We start from the raw sequence: 24814 nt of genomic DNA, 5'->3' as shown, positions 1-24814 counted from the left end.
GCTGGCTTCATTTCTGTGCTGTGATGCTTTGTCAGAACGGAGCTGGGATCTGTGATCCTTTCCCCTAACTCCTCTCTGCCTGCCCTGTGATGGAGACCCCTCTCCTGCCAGAGGGGCTCCTGCAGAGCAGCTGGGCTCAAGGGGGCTGCCCTTGGTCTGTTGCAGGTTTCAGACAGCCTGGCCCAAATCATGCCCCTGCAGTACGTGTGTGCCCCTGACAGCGAGCACACGCTGCTGGCGGCCCCCGCGCAGTTCCTGCTGGAGAAGTTCCTGCAGCAGGCCACCTGCAGGCTCTTCCCCAAGGCTGTCCACAACTTCAAGAACCCTGTGCTGGCCATCGACTGCTACCTGAACATGGGCCGTGAGGTACGGCTAGGGGGCGCCGAGGGGGAGGGACACCTTCCCTTAACATCTCCCTGCTCTTGCAAACCTCTTCAGTGGTGTCTGGGCTTGGCAGGCAGCAAGACAGAGGCTCTTTGGCACCTCCCCAAAGGGGTAGAGCTCTCCACACAGGACTGCAGGGAACTGGGAATGTGACTGGAAATACTGTTCACAAGTGTCTGACCACAGTGCAAAGCCACACACAATGCACAGAAACACTAAGTCAGCTTCATCCAAATCCTCCCCCCAAAAATGCCACCCCCCATCCCCACCCCATCCCATACCTCCCCACCCCATCCCTTACCTACCTACCCCATCCCATACCTCCCTACCCCATCCCATACCTCCCTACCCCATCCCTTACCTCCCTACCCCATCCCTTACCTCCCCACCCCATCCCATACCTCCCTACCCCATCCCATACCTCCCTACCCCATCCCATACCTCCCCACCCCATCCCTTACCTCCCTACCCCATCCCTTACCTCCCTACCCCACCCCATACCTCCCTACCCCCTTCCTTACCTCCCTACCCCACCCCATACCTCCCTACCCCCTTCCTTACCTCCCTACCCCATCCCATACCTCCCTACCCCATCCCTTACCTCCCTACCCCATCCCTTACCTCCCCACCCCACCCCATACCTCCCTACCCCATCCCTTACCTCCCTACCCAGGCAGTAAAAACTCAGCTTGCCAGCTCAAGTCCCTACTGCCCCACAGAGCAGAGACAAGGGAGCAGGGAGAGGAGAGGGCAGAAGGGACAGCTCTGCCTGTGTGTATCTGGGAGTAGGTGCAGAGCTGTGGGATGGAATAACAACAGGTTACACTTTCTGGCCCACCCCTGCCTGCACCTCTCTGGTACTTGGAGGACTTTCAGTTCCATGGTTTAAGACATCCCAGTTCTTAAACCCATGACAGATGAGCTCTCAAGCATCAGGGGTAGCATTGGAAGACTTTGGTCTCAAGCAGGGAGACTCTGCAGGGAGATAAGGGAGCAGCTCTGCTGGAGGAGTTGGCAGTGAGGCCTGGCAGATGCTGGTGTGGGCAGGGCTGGGTTGCTGTGGCTGCAGAGGAGCAGAGCCTGTCTGCCTGAGAGACACAAATGGAAGTGCTGCAGAGGCTGTGTAAAGGCCACCCACAGAACTCTTGGGGTCACTGTCCCCTCACACAGCTTTATGCTGTCTGTGTTTGGCCTGTTCTTGCAACAAACTCAGAGAGTTTCTGATGCAGCCCTTGCCTGGTGGCTTCTTCACTCGTGGCCAGAGCTCCTCCTGAGCTGGGTTTGCAGCGAGCTAGGCTTTTGCCTCAGGGAGATCAGAGCTTTGGAACCTGTTGGTCAGCTTGAACTGAGTCTGAAGCTGAGGGAAAATCTAACAAAGGTTTTGTGGAGGTCAGTGGCAAGAGAGAGAAGAATCCTTTGGTACAAGCAGCCATCGGAGCACTGACACAGAGGAGAGCCCCAGCGCTGGGAGCCTTTCAGGTGCTGACTGCGGTCAGCAAGAGGAGGCAGGAGCCAGTGCTCAGGCTTCAGCAGCTCAGTGCTGGTGGAGTGGCTTTGTGTGTCTGCTAGAACAGCCTGCAGAGCCCAACAGTCACTAGGAGCAGGTAGCTCACAGGGGAGCAGACAACCAGAGCGAGCCCTGGGATAGCATCCTGCAGACCCCAGTTAGACATCTGTCCTGCGTGCTGGCTCCCAGGGCAGCTTTGCTTCCTGCTGCATTCTGCTGGGCTTGCACTTTCACCAGCACCAGCTGCCTCCTCTCTCCCCACAAAGTCCTGCTCCACTCCCTGGCCCAGCACAGAAGGGCTTCCTCTCTTCCCTGCTCCTGCAGGTGGCGATTTGCTACGTCAGCTCCCGCCCGCACTCGGTGAACGTCAGCTGCGAGGGAGTCTTCTTCAGTGGGCTCCTGCTCTACCTCTGCGACTCCTTCGTCGCTGCAGACCTCCTCAAGAGGTTCAGGTTCCTGAAAGGTAACTCCCCTGCTCTGCTGGGCATGCTGCCTGCTCTCCTGCCAGCTGGTGGCATGGGCGCCAGGGGAAGGGCAGAGCGAAAACCAACTGCCTTGAACAGCTTCCTGGGGAGAGAGGAGAGCTGCTCTGCTGGTCACAAGGGCCAGCAACTGAGCCTCGGCTTCAGTAAAGGACTGGGGACTGGCCTCAGATGGAAGTGGGTGCAGGAAAGCAAGGAGGGGCATGGGTGCAGGAAAGCAAGGAGGGGCATGGGTGCAGGATGGCATGGCTGCAGCAGCTCCCTGTGGTGCTGAGTGAGGATGGTGCAGGTGCCAGAGGGCAGTGTGGGTGACCCTGAGCCAGTCCCAGGATCCTCAGCTTGGATTCTGCTCTTGCACCATCTCGGGCCCCCAGCACAGGGGCAGCCATGGTGGGGATGCTGCTGCCATTGCCAAGCCCCCAGAGCTGGTGTGGGTTGAACGTGGCCAGAGGCAGCACTCCTGGTGCAGGTTCTTCTCCCAGGCAGGCAGGCAGGGGATGCCTGGCAGAAAGGTCCTTCCCTGCCTGGGAGCACACAGGGGAGGGAGCTGAACCGCAGCTGCCCATGGCCCGGGGGGTGTGTTGCAGCACACAGAGCAGGCCCTCGGGTGCAGCTCTCCTGCTCATGAAGTGACTCAGCCTGGTAGCACCAGGTGGAAGGAGCCTGTGAGTTTAAGAGAGAGGGATGAGGGAGCTGGTTCATTGTTCCCCTGCTGTGCCTCACCAAGGGCAGCTCTCATGCCTAAGGCATACTCCAGGAGTCACTTGTGGGACTGACTGATCTCTTTCTATGATCAGGTGACCCGCCTGGTGGATGTGGGGAGGCCTGTGGATGTGGTCTGCCTAGACTTCAGCAAGGCCTTTGACACCGTCCCCCACAGCAAACTGCTGACTAAGCTGTCAGCCCGTGAATTGGACCACTACACTCTGTGCTGGGTTAGGAACTGGCTGGAGGGCCGGGCCCAGAGAGTGGCCGTGAACGGTGCCACATCCAGCTGGCGGCCAGTCACCAGTGGTGTCCCCCAGGGATCAGTGCTGGGCCCTGTGCTCTTCAACATATTCGTTGATGATCTGGATGAAGGGGTAGAGTCAGTCATCAGCAAGTTTGCAGATGACACAAAGTTAGGGGCAGATGTTAGTCAATTAGAGGGTAGAAAGGCTCTGCAGAGGGACCTCGACCGACTGGACAGATGGGCAGAGGCCAACAGGATGGCATTCAACAAGTCCAAGTGCCAGGGGCTGCACTTTGGCTACGGCAATCCCAGGCAGAGCTATAGGCTGGGGTCGGAGTGGCTGAGAGCTCCCAAACAGAGAGGGACCTGGGGGTGCTGATCGACAGCCACCTGAATATGAGCCAGCAGTGTGCCCAGGTGGCCAGGAGGGCCAATAGCATTCTGGCCTGCATTAGGAATAGTGTGGCCAGCAGGAGCAGGGAGGTCATAGTGCCCCTGTACTCTGCATTGGTTAGGCCACACCTTGAGTCCTGTGTCCAGTTCTGGGCTCCTCAGTTTAAGAAGGACATTGAGACACTTGAGCGTGTCCAGAGAAGGGCAACAAGGCTGGTGAGAGGCCTTGAACACAAGCCCTATGAGGAGAGGCTGAGGGAGCTGGGATTGTTTAGCCTGGAGAAGAGGAGGCTCAGGGGTGACCTTATTGCCCTCTACAACTACCTGAAGGGTGGTTGTAGCCAGGAGGGAGTTGGCCTCTTCTCCCAGGCAACCAGCACCAGAACAAGGGGACACAGTCTCAAGCTGCGCCAGGGGAGGTTCAGACTCGAGGTGAGGAGGAAGTTCTTCGCCGAGCGAGTCATTCAGCATTGGAACGGGTTGCCCAGGGAGGTGGTTGAGTCATCGACCCTGGAGGCGTTCAAGGGGAGATTGGACGTGGCACTTGGTGCCATGGTCTAGTCATGGGGTCTGCGGTGTCAGGTTGGACTCGATGATCCTCGAGGTCCTTTCCAACCTAAGTGATACTGTGATACTGTGATACTGTGATTTTCAGCACAACAACCCCAAATGTTCTCGGGGGGTAGGGGGAAAGGTAGGCTTTGTTCCTTTGGCATAATGATCAGTAGGGATCTGGGGTTCAGGCTGTCCTCTGCTGCAGCTGAGGATCCCAGCAGCAGTGGGGCAGTGACACCGAGCAGACCCCGCAGCCCAGTTCATGCTTTCCACCGCTGCCCCTGCTCCAGGCTGGCTGCCGATAGACCTCCCCTCCTTGCTCACAGCTGGCAGCAGAGGCTTCCTTAGGTGGTCTTGGGCAGGTCTTGGAAGGAAGCGGAGCGGTGCCCTGAGCGGCTGCCGTGCTTGTCCCCTCAGGTGCCACGCTGTGTGTCATCTGCCAGGACCGCAGCTCGCTGCGGCAGACGATCGTGCGGCTGGAGCTGGAGGACGAGTGGCAGTTCCGGCTGCGGGACGAGTTCCAGACGGCCAACAGCAGCGAGGACAAACCTCTCTACTTCCTCACCGGCCGCCACGTCTAGGCTCGGCCAGAGCCGCCGGCAGAGGGAGGGGGAACTGCTTGTGACAAACCAAGTACAATCACTGTGGAGCAAAGTGCAACCTGTATTTACCTGGACGGCTCGGAGCGACTCCCCACGGCCGCGGCAGACAACGACCCCAGCGGCTGCGGCTGGAAGGATCCCGGGGGGGTCCTTTGCAGGAGCCACACAGCCGGCCCGGCCCGGCCCGGCTGCAGCGTCTGGGAGGAGGACATCGTTTGGGTGGAGAGGAATCCTTCCGTCGGGCTGGGCCAGGGGAAGAAGCTGCCCTCAGCAGCTGCTGGCTCCGGTGTGTGGCACGAAGCAGAGCCCAGCAGGTGGGATCGGGGGAAGCTGTGTGGGGAGAGCCCAGCGCGTCTCAGCTCTGTACTGCGGTACAGGAATACTCAGGGCTTTGAAATGACAATAGAACAGATATTTGTACTACGAGGAATAGTCTCCTTCTCTGTGCAGTGTTAGCTGAAACCTTGTACTTGTCTATGTATTGAAACTGTCCTTGGCAAAATGTCCACAGGTGGTCAAAGTTTACTACTTAAACCTGAACAAATCGGCAGAGGCAGGGCAGGCACCGTGCCCCCAGCTCCCCCCAGCGCCATCCCTGCACCCTGCTCGGCAGCTCCTCCCTGCTGCTCAAAGCGAAAGGCTCCCCGCAGATGCTCTCCTCAGGCAGAGGCCATCGGGGTCCCTTGCCAGCAAATCCCCGGCAGGCTCTTGTCAGTCTTGCAACCCTGTGGCTCGTCCTCTCCTGTGTATGGACACGAGTCCTGCTGCACACCTGGTGCCTTGCCATATGCAACTTACCCTCTGTGCCCCTCAGCTCCAGCTGGCTGCAGAGCTCGGCTCAGCTCCTAGCCGCGTACAAAACCCTGCGGGAGGGCAGCGCCGCCCGAGCTGGAGCTGAGGGAAACAAAGGATGACTGCGACAGCTCCGGGGGAGGGGAGATGTCCCAGGGCGCTGGGGCGGCTCAGGAGAGACTCTGTCCGGAAGCAAAGAGCTTTGCCTCACCCAACACTGTCAGGCCTGTGTTTTGGGCCTGACCTCTAGATGCTGGCTGCAAGGGCAGCTGCACGTTGTTCTGCCTAGGGAGGGTCAGTCAATGCAGGAGCTGCTGCAGCATGGGCTGGGTGCAGCAGCAGTTGGTTGTCAGGGTTACACTGCAGCAGGGTTGTGTTGATGCTCCTGCAGCTGGCTCGGTGCTTGAAAGCAATCAGCAGCTTCCTGCACTTTGTGACCCCTTCACTGGCAAGCAGGCTGCAGTCTGTGCTCAGCAGGGATTCACTCCCCGAGCCAGCAATGAAACGAAGCTGACCTGCAGCCCGCTGAGCAGCAGCTGCAAGGCTGTGGGTGTATTTTTTTTATGCCTGGTGTTAATGAAGCAACTTTTTTACCTTGTGAAAAGAGCTATTTACAGATGAGAAAATGTAATATATTTGCCAGAGGCTGGGGGGAGCTGCTGTGCATCTCTGTGCTGCTGGAGCTGCACCCTGAGGCTGAGAATGGAGCAGGGGAAAACCCTTCCTCTGTTCTCTGCTTCCCTTCAGACACAGCCTGCCTTATCTAGTGGAGCACCTGGGAGCAGCAGGGACAGCAAAGATGCTTTGGGAAGCTTTTTGAGCCACACCTGAATGTATTGCAGCCCTTCTGGGTCTGCCAGAGGAAGGGCTTGAGGCCAGCCCTGAGTCTTGGTGTGGTGCAGAAGGTCAGAGGTGGTTTCCTTTTTGTGTTTGTGTGTTTGATGTTTGCACTAAGTTCCTACCATTCCAGGTGCTGAGATCCCTACCAGGAGCGAGCCCTTTGGTGAAGCAGTGCAGAAGCATCTTCAGGGTTGAGGGTGCAGTCAGGACCTCCATTCTTTGCCTTTACCGAGCAGCAAACCCTTTCCTTTCCCCTCTGCCGTGTGGGAGCAGGGCTGGGGAAGGCTGTGCCCAGGAGGTGCAGGCCTGGCCCTCTGCTGCTGGGCACTGGCTGCCATCACCAGCAGCTGGGCAGGGCTGCTGCTCGCCGGGGCTGAGCCTCCCCCAGCAAGGCTGCTCTGATGAATGTATGCAGCTGGCCAGCTCTGCACTGGGCCTGCAGATGTCCTGGCAGCTCACAGGTTCCATTTGAATGTAAGATGGGAGGAATCAGCTGCAGAGCCTTTGTGGCTAGCCTTTGGAGCTGCTTGCTGGGACTGTGGGAGAGGGTTCAAGCTGTTGCTTTCCTCGTGTAAATTCTTTTCTTAACCAAAAAACCTTGGTGAATTTAGCTTCACTAGTCAGTCTACCTCATGTGATGTTTATCACCTGGACCTGTCCCAGCTGTGTCTGTGTTTATAATGTGGTTCATTAAATTGGAATCCATGAAGTGACCACTGCAGGCCTCCTCTCTCCTCACTGCTGCTGGGGCTCTTCCTAGCCAGCACTGCTTGCCTCCCACGAACCCCAGCTCCTACCAGGGGCATGAAGCTCCCATGGTGACCTTATGGAGCTCACCTGGGCTGCAGCCAGAGCTAGAGAGCCTTCCCCCTGGGTATGAGGGTCTGGCAGAGGCCTTTTGGGTCACTCAGCCCAGAGGGAGGAGCCAAGCAAACTGTAAATCCCAGCTTTGCCCTCCTGAGCTCAAAGATGAGCTTGGTCTGGGCACACTTCAGCACTGCTCAGGCAGAGCCCAAGAGCAGCAGAGGCACCTCAGCACTTCTTGCTGCTGAGCCTGCCAGAAGATCACTTTCAGCTTTTCTGTGACCCCACAACACTCTTTTGACAAAGCCCTTCAGAGCCTGCTCAGCACTCCCTCTGACAGCAAGAAGTCTTCCCTGGAGGCATTTAAAAGCCAGGGAGCTGTGCTGCTGAGGGCCAGGGAGTGGTGGTGGCAGGGGCAGTGCTTGGTTCATGGCCAGGCTTGGTAACCTTGAGGATCTTTTCCAGCCTAGGTGGATCTGTGTCTCTGTGTCACAGCTTGGCAAGAACAGCCTCCAGAGACCAGCACTCTAGTCAGCTACTACAACACTTCTGAGGTGGTGCAAGTGCTGTGCTCTGGCACCAGGCCAAGGCAAGGCCAGCACAAGACAAGCAAATGTGTCCTGACTGCCCCACAGCTGCTACTCAAGGCTGAAGGCATCACCTTGTCAGCCCTGTGGGAGCTGATCCTTGGAGGGTGATGCACAGAGCCCCCACACAGGTGAGAATGCAGCACCTCTGCCCTCCAGAGGCTGCCTCCAAAGCCCCTGGGGCCCTGTTTCAGTGCCCCTCAGCCCTGCCCTGAAGCTCAGTCACACTGGGAACCAGCACAGAGTAACTTTAAAAAAGGCTATCAAGTATTTTATTTCTCAGCTATCTACAGTATGTACAGGTCAAGAAAGGCCACAGCAGTTTTCAACATACAAACCCTTGAAAAGAGATTCTGAAGGAGTGACAAGTACCAAAGTGAAGTCCCTCAGCCGCGGTGTGTGCTCAGCACAGGCCTTGGGGTCTGCATTCCACACCCTGCTGGGGAAGGGCAGAGGGGGTGGCACAAGCCTCCCGTGCTGCCAGCACCTGGTGGTGCACAGAGCGCAGCCCAGCAGCCACGGCAGGGCTGTGAGCGGGGCCAGCCCTAGCAGCTGCACCCTCGGCAGCCCTGCCCCAGGGAGCAGAGGCCAGGGGCACAGCAGCGCCTGAGGAACTTCAGCCCGGCCTGGTCGGGGAGAGCAGAGGCTGTGCCTCAGCCCACAGCCCCTGTGAAGAGTTTCTGCTGCATGTAAACATGACTAGCTAGATAAAATACAATCAAACTTCTGCAAAAGTTACCAAAATAGCTTTCTGTTAAAAAAGAGGAGGCAGCCGCAGCGCCGCCTGCCGGTACAAAACAGCACAACCCGCGGGTTGCTACCAGTCCTGAGTTCACTGTGATAAAGCTGCCCTGGCTCCCGCGGCAGGGCTGCCCCCCGGGGCCCTCGGGCAGAGGCCTCCCCGGGGAGCAGCTAGGCCTGGTGCTGGCCGTTGAGGAAGTTGTAGACCAGGAAGCGTCCGGTGCCGCAGTACTGGGTGGCGAAGAGCTTGCCGTCGGGGGTGGGGTCGGAGAAGGCGATCTCCTCCTTGCTCAGGTACGAGCCGTAGATGAAGTTGCTCCTGTTGGAAGGCAAACCGAACAGGGGGGGCTCAGTCTGCAGAGAAGGCTGAGGGGAGGCCTCTCTGCTCGCTACAGCTCCCTGCAAGGAGGCTGGAGCCAGCTGGGGGTGGGCTCTGCTCCCTAGGAACTAGTGCCAGGCCTCAGTGTGCCCCAGGAGAGATTTGGGTTGGGCAGCAGCAGAAACTTCTTCCCTGAGAGGGCTCTCAGACACAAACTGTGAGCTGTGCCCAGCCCAGTGCCAGGACTGAAAACCAAAGGTGGTTTGAAATCTCCCCACAGCAGGGAGTGGTGGGACCATGGCTGCAGTCACTGAGCTGCCAGCATGCTCACAGAGACAGCTGGAAGGCCCTGATGACATTCCAAGCTCCTGGGCTGAAACCTATCTGCCCTTTGGCTGGGAGCACCTCTTGGGTTACTGCAGGACACCTAAGGGCACAGCCCATGAGGAAACCTCTTTGAAATGGAAGAGCCAAAGTGCTTCACTTCTTCCGGCACACCCTGGCCCTGTGGTTTGCTCTTCAGGAAGAGGGCAGAGAACCAAGAGGCACTGCTCTGCTTTTGGCCACTCAGAAAACTGCTCTGCAGGGCAGGAGGAGGCAGCAGCTGCCCCTGGGAGCAGGAGGAAGTCTCACCAAAGCTTTTAGTTCTCACCCAGGAAGCTGAGCTGTGCCTGCAGGGCAAGCAGCAAGGGCCAGCACATGGAGAGCTGCACAAAGCAGGAGACCAGAGGAGCAAAACCTTTTGAGTTATTCTCAACTTGAGCCCCTCCTCTGTCTCCTCAGGCAGATACTTTGCAAGGGTCTGCAGAGTGCCTGGCCAGGTGCCTGTGACTCCAGGCCAGCTGTGGAAGCTGTGGCAGATGTGCTCAGAGCAGGCTCAAAGATCTGCCAGGCCGCCTCCGGTGCGCGCCAGGGCTCAGCCGGCTGCCAGCGGCGTCCTGCTCCCCAGCAAGGACACTGCAGTGCCACTGGCAGCTGAGCAGCTCCAACTGCTCACTGCCAGCAAACAGCAAAGCCTCACTCCTTGCCTTTCCCTTCTGCAGCTTCCTGGGTTCCCTTGTCCAGGCCAGTCCCTGGTGCCCTGTTTGCTGCCAACGCAGCAAGGAGCTGGCAGCAGCCAAGCAGGCACCGACTGGCACCGTGCCCTGCAGAGCTCAGAGCTGAGACTTCTCACTAGCTGCCACCAACCACCACAGCTGACTCCAAAGATCCTTCAGAGCTGTAGCTGAGGGAGCTACATCACTCTGGGGAAGAAACCACTCCTGCTCCTGGGCAGCTCCTGAATGCACACTGGAAACAGCCCAAACCAGGCAAAATTCACCAAGCTAATGCTGAGCTGAATGCAGCTTTACAGACAGTGCAGGGTCAGGCAGAGTGTGATCCAGTCAGACCCTTCCAGTTGCTCCACCAGCCAGGCAAGATGCATTCTGCAGAGCTTTGCTAGCTTCTCCCAACACCCAGGAGGGCTGCCAGGCCTTGGCAGACACAGCAGCCCCTGTGCCACAAACTGCAGCAAGATGGAGCCAGCCAGGCACCTGGCACCAGGCTGACAGCCCAGCAGGAGCTGGGGAGCTCTTGGCATTGCTCAGAGCAGGCATTTAAACTCCTGTGAGGTGCCAGTGGAAGAAAGCTAAGGTTTGGAGATTGGACATTTTGAACATTTCCCTGCACAGCAGGGTGGATGTTTGAGTCCTGCAGACCCAGCACAGCCTCCAGCTGAACACTCCCCACTGGCCAGTGGAGCTCCATGGAGACTGAGCACATCCCAGCAGGCTCCTGGACCCCAGGAAGGCAAAACAGCTCCAAGCCATCAGCTTCATGGACTCATACAAACCACAGAATGGGTTGGGCTGGAGGGACCCCAAAGCTCATCCAGTTCTGCCCCCCTGCCATGGGCAGGGACACCTCCCACCAGCACAGCTTGCTCAAGGCCTCATCCAGCCTGGCCTGGAACACCTCCAGGGAGAAGGCAGCCACAGCCTCCCTGGGCAGCCTGTGCCAGAGTCTCACCACCCTCACTGCAAAGAATTTCTTCCTCATCTCCAGTCTCAATCTCCTTCCTCCCAGCTCAAAGCCATAGTCCCTGTCCTGTCAGGTGCACTCTGCTCTAAGGGCAGAGCAACCTTCCAACCTCTAAGGAATGGACATTTGGCCAACAGTCAGGTCTCAGGCCCTCACACCTGGGCAGCCTCACGCTTTGGCCAGAGCCTCTCACTGCCTTCACTCAGGGCTGCCTCAGAGGAGCTCAGCCAAGCCCTGCAGCAACCTCCTCGAGTGACTCAGGACAGACTGAAGGAGTTGGGGCTGTTCAGTCTGCAGAAGAGAAGGCTCCCAGGTGACCTCATTGTGGCCTTCCAGGATCTGAAGGGGGCTCCAGGAAGGCTGGGGAGGGACTGCTCAGGATCTCAGGCAGTGCTAGGACTAGGGGGAATGGAATGAAGCTGGAGGTGGGGAGATTGAGGCTGGAGGGGAGGAGGAAGTTCTTCCCCAGGAGAGTGGTGAAGCCCTGGAATGGGTTGTCCAGGGAGGTGGTTGAGGCCCTGTCCCTGGAGGTGTTTAAGGCCAGGCTGGATGAGGCTCTGGGCAGCCTGATCTAGTGTGGGGTGTCCCTGCCCATGGCAGGGGGGTTGGAACTGGATGATCCTTGTGGTCCCTTCCAACCCTGACTGGTACTATGATACAACTGCCCTGAGCAGGAAGGTCATTGGTACAGACAGAATGGTAGTGCTGGTTGCTGAACTCCACACAGCACCAGAGCTGCCAGCTGTGCCCAGATGCACAGTGGGAGCAGCAGCAGGGCCCTGCCCTTACCTGAGGCACTCGATCATGCGGGAGGCGACCTTCCTGCGCCGCATCATGCTGAACACCCAGATGCGGCTGATGCCGCAGATGGCGGGCTCGGGGGAGGTGGAGCAGCACCAGGCCTTCTGCCTCTCAAAGATCACCTTCTCATTCTCTGAGCTGACCTCTGGCACCTTCTCCTCGATCACTCTGTAGCCCTGCAGGCGATGGACACAAGGAGTTGGTCACTTGCTGAGAGCATCACAGTGACTGCGCAGGTCTCCTGGGCAGCTGCTTCCAGCCACGCTGCCTCCCCCAGCTGCCTCCCCCAGCTGCCTCCCCCAGCTGCCTCCCCCAGCCAGGCTGCAGTTTATGCCTCAATTTGCCTTAACAGCTTCACTACTGGAACAGAAGAGATTAACAGAGGACACCCTCCAGAGCTGATCCAGTTGACACTGCCAGCCACAGCTGATGCAGGTCTTGCTGCCGCCTGTGTTAAAGTGCTGCATCCACTTCTCTGACTGTGATTGGTGTGCCCCTTGTCTGCTGCTCCCCAGGGCTGGGAGAAAGCAGCAGCACAGCTCAGAGGAACAGCCAAAACATGCAAGAAATGCCTGCCATCAGTTTTGCTTCACTGCAGCTGGCAGCACAGCTTCTTGCCCTGCACAGCTCTGGCCTCTGCTGCTCTTCGCTGCAGAGCTCTGGGACTCTGTTAGGCTCCAGCTCAGTCCTGCAGAGTCCCCAGCTCTTCACCCCTGCTGGTTCTGTCAGGCAGGCAGCTGGATCTGCTTGTCAACAAGCAACAGGAATCCACAGCTGGCCTAAGAGCAGCAGAGGAAGCACAATGCAGCCAGCCCTCAGCTGCAGCCAGCCCTCAGCTGCAGCCAGCCCTCAGCTGCAGCCAGCCCTCAGCTGCAGCCAGCCCTCAGCTGCAGCCAGCCCTCAGCTGCAGCCAGCCCTCAGCTGCAGCCAGCCCTCAGCTGCAGCCAGCCCTCAGCTGCAGCCAGCCCTCAGCTGCAGCCAGCCCTCAGCTGCAGCCAGCCCTCAGCTGCAGCCAGCCCTCAGCTGCAGCCAGCCCTCAGCTGCAGCCAGCCCTCAGCTGCAGCCAGCCCTCAGCTGCAGCCAGCCCTCAGCTGCAGCCAGCCCTCAGCTTGCAGGGGCTGCAAAAGAGCTGCCGAGAGGCTGGACAGCTCCCGGCTACTTCTGTAGCCTCAGGCTGGCTGGAGAACACAAGCACCCAGCCCTCAGCCCTGCCCTGGCACTCACCCACTGGATGTGCTCTGCAATCAAGCAGCCAATAACCTTTTTGTCATTAGAAATGAAGAGCAGAGTTTTGGTTCTGGAGTAACACATGAGTGGAGCCTGCTGAAACCCCAGGTCGTTGTCTACCATCTCTCTGATTTCTTCCACCTGCCAAGAGAAGTTGGAATGCTGCTGAGGAAGCAGGGAAAAGCACACTTGGGCAGAGCTCTGGATTTGCACCACACACCAAGGGCCCCACAACACTGAAAGCTCTCCCAGGAGTCAAGGACATCCCTCAGCAGCCTGCAACACATCAGCCCCCACAAACAGGCCCTCAGTGAGGCCTGGCCTTAGAGCTCATCCAGTTCCACCCCCCTGCCATGGGCAGGGGCACCTCCACCAGCCCAGCTTGCTCAAGGCCTCATCCAGCCTGGCTCTGAGCACTGCCAGGCTTGGAGTTTTCATCAAGTCCAAACTCAATCAGCCAAAGGCTAGCAGAGAGAGGGCAGGGGAAGTGTGGACTATGGTGTTCTAGCAGTAAGTGAAGAGCAAGGTCCTGCAGCTGGCTCAGGGCAATCCCAAGCACAAACCCAGGCTGGGCAAGCAGTGGCTGAGAGCAGGCTGCAGGAGAAGGCCTTGGGGGTGCCAGTTGGTGACAAACTCCCCAGGAGCCAGCACTGGTCCCTGGCAGCCCAGAGCCAGCTGAGAGCTGAGCTGCAGCCAGAGCAGGGAGAGCAGCAGCACAGGGAGGGGATTCTGCCCCTCTGCTCTGCTCTGCTCAGCCCCCACCTGCAGCACTGCCTCCAGCTCTGGGGCCTCAGCACAAGAAGGACCTGGAGCTGCTGGAGAGGCTCCAGAGGAGGCCACAAAGTTGATCAGAGGGCTGCAGAACCTCCCCTGTGGGGCCAGGCTGGGAGAGTTGGGGCTGTTCAGCCTGGAGAAGGCTCCTGGAAGACTCTAGAGCAGCCTTCCAGTACCTGAAGAGGCTCCAGGAGAGCTGGGGAGGGACTTTGGACAAGGGCTGGGAGTGACAGAACAAGGGAGGATGCACTGAAGCTTGAGGAAGGCATTGAGACTGGAGAGGAGGAAGGAATCCTTTGCAGTGAGGGTGGTGAGACTCTGGCACAGGCTGCCCAGGGAGGCTGTGGCTGCCTCCTGCCTGGAGGTGTTCCAGGCCAGGCTGGATGAGGCCCTGAGCAGCCTGGGCTGGTGGGAGGTGTCCCTGCCCATGGCAGGGGGTTGGCACTGGATGAGTTTGAAGTCCCTTCAGCCCAACCCATTCCATGGGTCTGTAACACCTGCCATGCACAGCAGGGCTTATGAGCACAGCAAGGCACAGACCTGCCCTGCTGAGCCTCCACCAGTGCACTGTGCCAGGAGAGACATGAGGCATGGTGCCAATGGCAGCCATCCAGAAGAGTACAGAGCACTATGGAGGAGTACAGACTAAACCCCAGCAGATCCCCTCAGTGAACTGAAGGTGTAAGAGTTTGATCAGGCCCAGCAGAGCTGGTGCAGGGAGAAGGAAGAGGAGGAGGAGGAGGATGGTCTCTGCAGCTGCAGCAGGCTCAGCTGCTCACAGGTTAGCAGTGTGGCCTGCAGCAGCAGGGCAGAGATCCTGGCCCTGCACTCAGCAATCACAGTATCACAGAATCACCAAGGTTGGAAGAGACCTCAGAGATCATCCAGTCCAACCTGGCACCACAGACCTCATGACTAAACCATGGCACCAAGTGCCACATCCAATCCCCTCTTGAACACCTCCAGGGATGGGGACTCCACCACCTCCCTGGGCAGCACATCCCAATGGCTAACAACTCTCTCTGGGAAGAACTTTCTCCTCACCTCCAGCCTAAACCTCCCCTGGCACAGCTTGAGACTGTGTCCTCTTGTTCTGGTGCTGCTTGCCTGGGAGAAGAGACCAACCCTCACCTGGCTACAACCTCCCTTCAGGGAGCTGTAGACAGCAATAAGGTCTCCCCTGAGCCTCCTCTTCTCCAGGCTAAGCAACCCCAGCTCCCTCAGCCTCTCCTCACAGGGCTGTGCTCCAGACCCCTCCCCAGCCTTGTTGCCCTTCTCTGGACACCTTCAAGTCTCTCAATGTCCTTCTGAAACTGAGGAGCCCAGAACTGGACACAGTAAATTGTGAGGCCACAGCTTGAGCACTGGGTTCAGTTTTGGGCCTCTCACTCCCAGAAGGACATTGAGAGGCTGGAGCAGCTCCAGAGAAGGGCAACCAAGCTGGGGAAGGGTCTGGAGAAGAGGGCTGGGGAGGAGCAGCTGAGGGAGCTGGGGGTGTTGAGTGTGGAGCAGAGGAGGCTGAGGGAGACCTCATTGCTCTCTGCAGCTCCCTGAGAGGAGGCTGCAGGGAGGTGGGGGTTGGGCTCTGCTCTCTATTTTCAGGTGACAGAAGGAGAGGAAAAGGCCTGGAGCTGTGCCAGGGGAGGTTCAGGTTGGAGATGAGGCAAAATGTCTTTGCTGCCAGAGGGGTGAGGGCCTGGCAGAGGCTGCCCAGGGGGTGCTGGGGTCCCCAGCCCGGCGGTGCTGCAGGCACATGGCTGTGGCAGCTGGGGCCGGGGTGGGGGTGGGGTTGGATGCTCTGGGAGAGCTTTCCCAACCCAAACACCTCTATGATTCCACCTGGCTTACACAAACCTCCCCGAGGTCACTCTCAGCACTCACAAGCAAGCATCGCCCGGGCAGAGCCCCGGCCCCGCCCCGGCCCCGGCCCCGCCCCGGCCCCGCCCCGCACCTTCTTCAGCGCGTACTTGGGGTCATCCGGCAGGACCATGATTATCTTTCCATCAGGGTACTCAGCCAAGATCCTCTCCTTCTTCCAGCCCTAGGGAAAGCAGAGATGGATGCAGAGCACGCAGGGCGGCGGTGCACATCCTCTGGCTAGAGACTGAACCTCTGCAGAGGCCTCACAGCCTGCCAGGGGAGGGAACTGCAGCTAGCCCCTGAGCACCAGCACAGCACACACAGGGTGACCTCCTGTCCAGCAGAACTCACACAACAGCCTCACTGCAGCTACAGACAGTCTCTCCAAGTCTCTCTCAAGTGGCCCAGCTGGATGGATTCCTTGCCCAGAGGCTGGGTGCCAACTCAGCCTGCAGGCAGGTGGTGACCTCGGCTCCCATCGCTGCTCTCCAGCCCTGCGCCACAGCCCTGGGCCACGGGGCAGGGGGTGGGGAAGTGCCCTCAGCTTCCCAGGAAGGCTCTCCCTGGCACAGAGTCACCTCCACAAACACTCAGCTGTGGAGTCTGGCGTGTGAGAGACCTCTGGGAGGCCCTGAGGAGGCATGCAGCTGCCCAGCAGGGAGGCAAGAGCTGAGAGGTCAATGTTTGGGCTGCTGCTCAGCAATGTCAAAGCCACAAGAAGGATACTAGAAAGAAATTGATAACTACCTTCTAAGAATCTAATGGGGAAGGAGGTTGTGTGTATCTGAAGTATTAACAGACTCAAAAAAAGAGAGGTAATTAACTCTTCTTCAGATCCACACTGGTGGTGAATTATGAGCAGTACCTGCATGGGAAAAGACAGAACAAAAAAGCCACTTAAATCTAGCAAGATGGGACTGGCAGACATCAGAACTCAAGCTGCTGTGGTGGGGCCCAAAAACACTGAGTGCAGAGGCAGCTCCAGGCACTGGGAAGGCTGACCTCCAGGCTTCAGCCCAAGCCACTTCCCAGCAGAAAGCCTGTGAAGAAGCAATGATGCTGGAGCAGCTCTCCTCGGAGCCTGCACCTTCATGGTCTTCCACCACCAAACCTGGCCCTCAGCCACTGCCATGCAAACCACCAGCTGTTACAAGACTCAAGCTGCAGCTCACTGCAGTGCTGATTTGAGGCCCTCACTCCACACAAGACAGGAGGAGAACTTGCTGCTAGCCCTGGAGCTCCCTAGACCTGAGTTCAGCACCCGGCCCAGCAGCGGCTGCAGCACAGCCACCACCTCAGCCCTGCCTGCTGCTCCCCAGCAGCAGCTGCACTCAACACCAACACAGATGCAGATCCTGCTGGAGCCTGGGCACATGCTGGTCCCCACCCAGAGCACAGCAAGCAGCAGTGTCACAGCACTGAGGCAAGCAGCACAGTGCAGCTTGTGGGACTGGGCCAGGCTCCTGGAGGCTGCTAGCAAATGGCTGAGGAGAGGCAGGCAGGGATTACTGCTGCCCAGCCTCCAACCATCCTCTCTCAGCTGTCCTCTTCCTGCCTGTTTGCCCTGCCCAAGCTTTCTGCACCTGTTTTAACCAGGCTGTGACCATGCCTCAGAGAATCAGTGCAGTCTGTTTCCAACCCTACCAGTGCAGCACCTTGCAGGGCTGATGCCAGACACTGACCTCTCAGTTCTAGCCTGCAGGCCTCCTGCACAACGTTCCCCACCCCAAAGCTGCAGCTCAGGCAGCTTGCTTGCCACAGCCAGGTCCTGCCAGCCAAGTGAAGCCCAGGGGGGGAACACACTTCTGCACATCACACTGCTGACTGTGCCTTCAAGCAAGAAGGCTGCAGGGAGCTCTGCACCCCTGTAGTGACTGACTCCCTAGCACTGAGAGCTCAGCACCTTCGCTCTTGTCCACCTCTCCATTTGCTACAGCCATTCAGATCCTGGGGCCTCCACATCCACAGGAGGAGCAGCTTCTAAACTGAAGCATTTTGGACTTCACTCAGAAATGAGTCTTTCAGGTGAAGCTTGCCAAAAAGCTTCTGCAAAGCTCAGGCTCAGCCCAGCTGCTCCATGGAGGCATTTCAAAGCCAAGTTCCTTGGGCACTGGTGCAGCTCTGAGGACTTCAGCAGTGAAAACTAACCTTTCCCATAGGGATCTGCACCTTCAGCATCCTTCTTGGTCAGCCTTGGCCTCCTTTCACCAGACACTGCAAGGCTGCTCACAGCTCTGTCATGCTCTAAGATGAAGGAAAGTGTGCTGCAGCTGCAGCTGCCCTTGGCCCCAGCAGATACCTGCCCAAGCTGTGCTTCAGGACCAGGGTCCTGCATGGGAGCTGAAGATTATTCCCCTTAACTGTTCATCTTTTTTGTTAACCCAGCCTCACTGCTTTCAGACTATTCAGTCAAAACACAACAGTCTGCAAGGTGCTTCAAGCCCTGAGAACTCAAGTAGGGCTCCTTCCCCCAGGCAGATGGCAAAGCCACCTTGCTGGAGCAAGAATCAGAAGCACTGTCTGCAAGAGCAGAGAAACTGCTGTGCCTTCACCAGGTCACAGCCTGCACTGGGTTGGAAGGGACCCTCCAAGGGCATCTTCTCCACCCCCCTTGCACTCAGCAGGGACACCTCCAACTAGAGCAGGCTGCCCAGGGCCACAGCAAGGCTGATCTTGAATGTCTCCAGGGATGGAGGTTCAACCACCCCCCTGGGCAGCCTGTTGCACTGTCTCACCTCTCACTGTGCAGAGCTTCCTCCTGCTGTCCAACCTAACTCAGCCCAGTTTCAAACCACTGGCTCTCATCCTATCCCCACAGCCCTTCTGAGCAGTCCCTCCCAGCCTGCCTGTAGGTCCCCTGCAGATACTGCAATGCAGCTCTGAGGTCTCCCTGCAGCCTTCTCTTCCCCAAGCTGGGAAGAGAATTTTAATTGCCACTACTTCAGGGCCTTAAGAGCTCTTCACTGTAGAGTCAGCTGCCCAAGCACTGACAGTGTGCTGTCTGTGATGCTCAAGGGTGTCAAAAGGAGAGCTTTCCTTCCCCCCAGGACACATGCTGCCTTTGCACCACTGCTCCCTGGCACTGCAGTGTGTGCTCACCACAGAGGCCTGGCACACACAGCCCCCTCAGCACAGCTGGGCAGAATGGTGCTGTGCAGAGCCCACTGGTGAGGAAGAGCTGCTGCAGCACCCTCCTCTCCTCCATGGCACAGCCACTTATCCTACAGGTGCTGTGAGGCACCTGCTGGAGAGCAGAGGGCAGCTCTGCAGTGCACACTTCACTCACCTCCATCCACCTCCAATTTAAGGGAGGCTGGAGGCTGCTGCTTGTTAAGTGTGATGGCAACAGAGTGACAGCAGAAAGAAGTCATCCAAAAAGGGCCCCAGCCAGGCAGCTGCTCCCACATCACAAACAGCACTCTGCTGGGTGCTGCCCTCAAGGGGTGCTGCCAGGGCTGCAGTAAGAGATGGACAGAGGGCTCCAGCAGCAGGGCAGCTCAGACCCCCAGCACTCCCTTCCACAGGAACTATGTTCTGCTCAGAGCTTAACTAACCTGGGAGGCAGATTGGGCTGGGAATGCACAAGTCAGAAGACAACAGACTGCTTCCCCTGTGCTGCTTCATGCTTGGGAAGGGCTTCTGTAGGAGCAGGGGATGGGACAGCAAACCTGCTGCCTTTCCACACACCTGTACCCCCTGCTGCTTGGATACAGACACAAACTCAGGTTGTGCTTGCTTCTTGCACTGCTCTGCTCCTCAGAAGCACTGAGGAGGAAGTGCTGAGCACTGTGTTGGTCCTCACTAACAGCTGCATGTTGGAAATCTTCCCCAGCAGTCAGGCTCAGTATGGCATGGGCACTTCCACCCTTGCCAGTGTGTAGGGAGAGGAATAAAGAGAGGAAGTGCACTGTGTGCTGCCACTGTAACCCCCTCTGCCCCACCACACCTTCTGCCCAGCCTCACCCTGCAAGGAGGCTGAAGTGTGTCAGGAGAGACCCTGAGAGAGGTTTGGATTATTGAGGACAAGCACCAGAACCATTTCCCAGCCAGCTTCAAACTCTCAGCCACGAAGCTGTGTATTCACAGGGGGGTGAAATTGAGCTTGAGCTTCAAGAGCCCCACTGACAGGAAAGGAGTTGGTGGCCTCAGCTCAGGGATCCTGGAGGTCTTGCCCAGTCAGTTGTAGAGTACTGAAGGCAACATGTGTGAGACAGACTCTGGGGAGTCTGCTCTGGAGTTCAGGCACCTGAACAGCCATTGCCTCTGAGTCTTGCACCAACAGCTAGTGGGGAAGAGCTGGTTTGACAACAGCCTTTGTCCTGGACAAAGCTTTCCAGCTCTGATCCCACAGGCACACTCAGAGCTGGCACCCTGCAAGGAAGTTATGGGAAACTCTGGACTATAAATCCAGTCCTTTCCAAACACTCTGGAGGTGTAACAGCTGGGTTCCAGGCAGCCTCTCCTGGCTGACAGGAGAGACATTCAGACTCAGCTCCAGAGCCAGGCCTTCATCTGAGTAGCAATCCAACACTGCAAAGCCTGGCACTGCACCCTGCATGCAGCACTGGCAGAGCAGGGACATTCCTTGGCTCTCCTGTCACTACTCTTCCCCCCTGCAAGGCTGGGGAATGGTGACAGCAGGAATACAAAGGCAATGAGCCCCCCACTGGCTGCAGCACACAGAGCCTCTCTTACAGACAGCTCCCAAAGGGGATCATTCCTGGCCTGCACTGTGGGTGACCTGCAAAGAGGAGAGAATGCTGATGTCTTTAGAAAGAGAAGGCTTCCTTACCACATATCTGACAGCACTTATGAACTGGTTATGAAAGAGCAGGTGCTGGGTTTCATCCTCTGGGTTTGAGGCCGTGTAAAGCATCCCACAGACGTTGCAGGAGACGGCACCAAACCTCTTCTGTCCTGCGTCCTGCTCACAAACACAAGGAGGAGTCTGTCAGTCACAGCATGCAGGCTCAGCTGAGCTTCCAGCTGCTCAGGTGTGCCCTCCAGCAGCTCTCTTCTGCAGCTCACCACAGAGGTACAACGGAGTGAAAGAGGAGAGAGAAGAGCGGGGGATGGACCCCTGCCTGTCACACACACACACACAGCCTCCAGGGGCACAGGCACCAAGCACACAGCAAGCTCCACCCAGGTGCAGTCAGCTCCAGCCCCCTGAGGTTTGATCCAATGGCTTCTCTCATCTCATGAAAGGCAAAGAACAGAGAGTTCTTCCTTCCTTACCCCACCTGCAGCAAACAGAAGCACTTCCCACACAGCAAGCTCCCACATCCAGCCCCCCACTGTTTGGCTTTCCCTACAGGTCTGCTCCTGCCTGGGAGATGCTCTGAGCTGAGCCAAAGCTGAGCTGAGCCAAAGCTGAGCTGAGCTCCTGACTATTTGGAAGGGGACAAGGGGCAGTGGATGGGAACTCCAGCACAGGAAGTTCCACCTCAGGATGAAGAACAACTTCTTCACTGTGAGAGTCACAGAGCCCTGGAGCTGCTCAGAGAGGTTGTGGAGTCTCCTGCTCTGGAGCCTTCCCAGCCCTGTCTGGATGTGTTCTGTGTGCCCTGTGCTGGATTCTATGCTCCTGCTCTGGCAGGGGCTTGGACTGGAAGATCTCCAGAGGTCCCACCCAACCCTGTGATGCTGTGATCTGTGACTTCACATGCCAGAAAGCATCAGCAGGCTCAGCAGCACACGTGCAAGAGCTGAGCACTGCCTTGCAGGGTTTCACAAACCACTTCAGGGCACTCAAACAGCATCAGTGACCTCCAGCCCTCTCTTCAGTGATGTAAAGCCCCATCTAATACACTCCCAGGTCTGAAGTCATAACTGAAGCCAGCCAGCTGTGGTGTCTCCATGCTCTCCTAACTGCACAGGGTGCAGAACTTTCCTTCTGCAGAGCCTGGACAGCAGCTGCAGCACAAGTGGAAGATGCCAGCAGTTCATTCATGTCCCTTTACATCAGCCACTGCCCACTCCAGGGCACCCCCCAGCACCCACTGCTTTTGTTTACTCCTTCAGACAGAGTCACTTGGAAGCCTGCTCAAAGGTGTCAGTGCCTGGGGAAGAGGGAGGTGTCAGGGGCAGGGGGTGCCTTTGGCAAAGGGCAAGAGAACAGCAGCTGGAGTGAAGCCTCTGGCCCCAAAGGCATGCTTGTGGCTTGGTGCTCAAACACACTCTGTGCTCTGTAACTGCCTCTGGGGGCTGAGTTGATGCAAGTGTCCCTTTTCACCTATTTCCACATACCTCACAAGCAGCAGAGCCCCCAAGCCTCATTCTGTGTTCTAAGGTTCTGTTTGAGCAAAGACAGACTTGGGGGCAGTGCCTAAAGGAAAACTGATCTGGCTGCACAACTCCAAAGAGCACAAACTGCAAGAAGGTTAATGACCTGAGCTTCATTTTGCTTCCTGAGGGCTGGCAACATTCACAGCCAGGAAGCCTGCTTCAGAGAGGGAGCAGCTGGCAGCACAGCCCCAGTGTTTACAGGTCAGATCTTTGAGGATGGAAGGAGCAAGAAATGTTTAGGTCCCTCTGGGAGCTAGAGAGCAGCCCAGGCCCCTGCCCAGGACAGCCTGTGTCAAGCAGTCACCAGGGAAATCAAACTGCAGCTACAGGTTTCCTTCCAAGAGGAGCCCAAAGGTACAACTGCCCAGAGAGGAACTTCTCTTGAGGAGCACAGAGGGAACTCAGCCCAGAGCAAGCTGATGAACCTGAGGAGCCCTTCCCTCAATGGTGCACCCAGCTACAGCCCCTGCTGCAGACACAAGCAGCAACAGGAGAACAGAACAGAACAGAGCAGGTTGGAAGAGACCTTCAAGATCATCGTGTCCAACCCATCAACCAATCCAACACCACCTAAACAGCTAACCCATGGCACCAAGCACCCCATCAAGTCTCCTCCTGAACACCTCCAGTGATGGTGACTCCACCACCTCCCCAGGCAGCCCATTCCAATGGGCAATCACTCTCTCTGTGTAGAACTTCCTCCTGACCTCCAGCCTGAACCTCCCCTGGCACAGCCTGAGACTGTGTCCTCTTGTTCTGGTGCTGGCTGCCTGGGAGAAGAGACCAACCTCTGCCTGGCTACAACCTCCCTTCAGGTAGTTGCAGACAGCAATGAGGTCACCCCTGAGCCTCCTCTTCTCCAGGCTGAGCAACCCCAGCTCCCTCAGCCTCTCCTCACAGGGCTGTGCCCCAGACCCCTCCCCAGCTTTCTTGCCCTTCTCTGGACACCTTCCAGCAGCTCAACCTCCTTCCTAACCTGAGGAGCCCAGAACTGGACACAGGACTCAAGGTGTGGCCTAACCAGTGCAGTGTACAGGGGCAGAATGACCTCCCTGCTCCTGCTGGCCACACTCTTCCTGCTGCAGGCCAGGATGCCCTTGGCCCTCCTGGCTGCCTGGGCACACTGCAGGCTCATGTTCAGCCTACCATCAACCAGCACCCCCAGGTCCCTCTCTGCCTGGCTGCTCTCAGCCACTCTGACCCCAGCCTGTAGCTCTGCCTGGGGTTGCTGTGGCCAATGTGCAGAACCTGGCACTTGGATGTGTTCAATCTCCTGCCCTTGGCCTCTGCCCATCTGTCCAGCCTGTCCAGGTCCCTCTGCAGAGCCTCTCCACTATCCAGCAGATCAACTCCTGCCCCCAGCTTGCTGTCATCTGCAAATTTACTGCTGATGGACTCAATGCCCTCATCCAGATCATCAATGAAGATGTTAAAGAGCACAGGGCCCAGCACTGATCCCTGGGGCACACCACTGGTGACTAGGAGGATGCTCATTTTCTGAAGGAAGACAGCAAGGAGAAGCCTGGGGCTGGACTTACAGAGCCAGGGCAAGAGGAGGTTTCTCAAGGTGTGAAAACTCAAGCCTCCCCTGTGCTGGGGCTTCCGGGTTGGTTTGGTTTTGACCTGTAGATTTCCTTTAGTACAGCAAAGCAGTTCAAAAGCAAGTAGCCATGTGGCCACCTACACCTCCTGCACTTCAAGGGGTCACAGGTGAAAGGAGGAGGAAAGGCAGCTCAGCAGGAAGGATGATGTGCAGGGGGTGGCTGAAGAGGAACCAAGAGAGTCACACTGGCTCCTTTGTGTCTTGAAGATGGAGAACATCCTGCCCCAGGTAAGAGGGTATGGAAGTGAGGAGTGAAGAGGAAGTCTGCTTTGAAGCTTGGGACAGAGCTCCATAAAGCAACTCTCAGCACCCTTCACATGCACCAGGACTGCAGGGAGCCTCCTGGGACACCTCCTGTTCAAATGACCAAGAGCTATGTCAGCTGAAGCACCTACTGCTACTTCACAACCAAATCTCTCAAGCCAAGAAGCAGCCTAGCTGGCATAAAATCAGGGAATGGTTTGGGAGGGGAGGAAGGGAGGGACCTCCAGTTCCACCCCCCTGCTATGGGCAGGGACACCTCCCACCAGCCCAGCTTGTTCAGCCAGCCTGGCCTTCAACACTTGCAGGCTTGGAGCCTCCACAGCCTCTCTGGGCAACCTGTCCCAGTGCCTCAGCACCCTCCTGGGCAAGAGCTGCTTCCCAGTGGCCAATCTAAACCCAGCTGCCTCCACTTGGAAGGCAGCACCCCTTGCCCTGTCGCTGTGTGTGAAGCCATCAACAATTCTGGAGCAGGGATATCCTCCCAGGGCTCAGGCTCCTAACCCCCCTCCAATGTGCCCTGCAGCAGCCTCCAGGCACAGCTCAGCTGCCTGGGGCAGCCCTGCCATGCTGCATGTCACAGGCTGGCTCTCTCAGCCCTTGCTGGGACCATTTGCTGCTCAAGGCTTTCACTGGGGACTCTACAGGCACTGCTGTGCCAGGGGGCTGCACACAGAGGGCAATGTACAAAGCCTGTGGTGTGAAGGGTCAGAGGTAGCACTCTGCAGGGTCTCAAACCACCTTGGGAAGTCTGCAGCCCTACCAAACACCAGCTATGCTTTTCAGCAAGCACTTCAGGGCATCCCAAAGACCACAGCCCTTGTGTGCAGCTGGAGTGCTGCCTGAAAGCCACACCACATAATGCCCCAGAGAGAGGGAACCAACACTAACAACCCAGCCCTGTGCACCTGGTGCCCCTCAGCACAAACAGGGCAGGGAAAGCAAGGCAGGAGGCATGAGGAAGGCTTTTGTACTTGGGCAGAACACCCACAGAACCTCACTGACTTTAACCTGGGGGTG

At 57.7% G+C, this 24814-nt stretch overlaps 2 protein-coding genes across 3 annotated transcripts in view; one reads left to right on the top strand and one right to left on the bottom strand.

Moving 5' to 3' along the window:
- GREB1L (GREB1 like retinoic acid receptor coactivator) overlaps positions 1-7209 on the top strand; it is a 182956-nt gene extending 175747 nt beyond the window's left edge. The window contains exons 32-34 of the mRNA XM_068165491.1: positions 166-366; positions 2216-2354; positions 4691-7209. Of these exons, the coding sequence (XP_068021592.1) occupies positions 166-366; positions 2216-2354; positions 4691-4854 (504 nt within the window). The 3' untranslated portion in view covers positions 4855-7209. The remainder of the gene's footprint in view (positions 1-165; positions 367-2215; positions 2355-4690) is intronic.
- Positions 7210-8143: 934 nt separating this feature from the next.
- Positions 8144-24814, bottom strand: part of ESCO1 (establishment of sister chromatid cohesion N-acetyltransferase 1) — a 42841-nt gene continuing 26170 nt past the window's right edge. The window contains exons 8-12 of one of the 2 annotated variants that reach the window (XM_068165497.1): positions 20435-20566; positions 15734-15823; positions 13006-13149; positions 11770-11957; positions 8144-8958 (exon numbers count right to left, since the gene is read on the bottom strand). In XM_068165497.1, the coding sequence (XP_068021598.1) occupies positions 8811-8958; positions 11770-11957; positions 13006-13149; positions 15734-15823; positions 20435-20566 (702 nt within the window). In that variant the 3' untranslated portion in view covers positions 8144-8810. Of the gene's footprint in view, positions 8959-11769; positions 11958-13005; positions 13150-15733; positions 15824-16389; positions 16508-20434; positions 20567-24814 lie in introns of those variants that run through there. The other variant, XR_010990733.1, reaches the window with a different exon arrangement.

Source organism: Melanerpes formicivorus, unplaced genomic scaffold (genome assembly GCF_026170545.1).
Source record: "Melanerpes formicivorus ecotype bairdi unplaced genomic scaffold, bMelFor1.0.p_v2 SCAF_89, whole genome shotgun sequence".
Classification (NCBI taxonomy): Eukaryota; Metazoa; Chordata; class Aves; order Piciformes; family Picidae; genus Melanerpes; species Melanerpes formicivorus.
The sequence above is the reverse complement of the archived record's forward strand: the minus strand, read 5'-3'. Positions and strand labels throughout refer to the sequence as shown.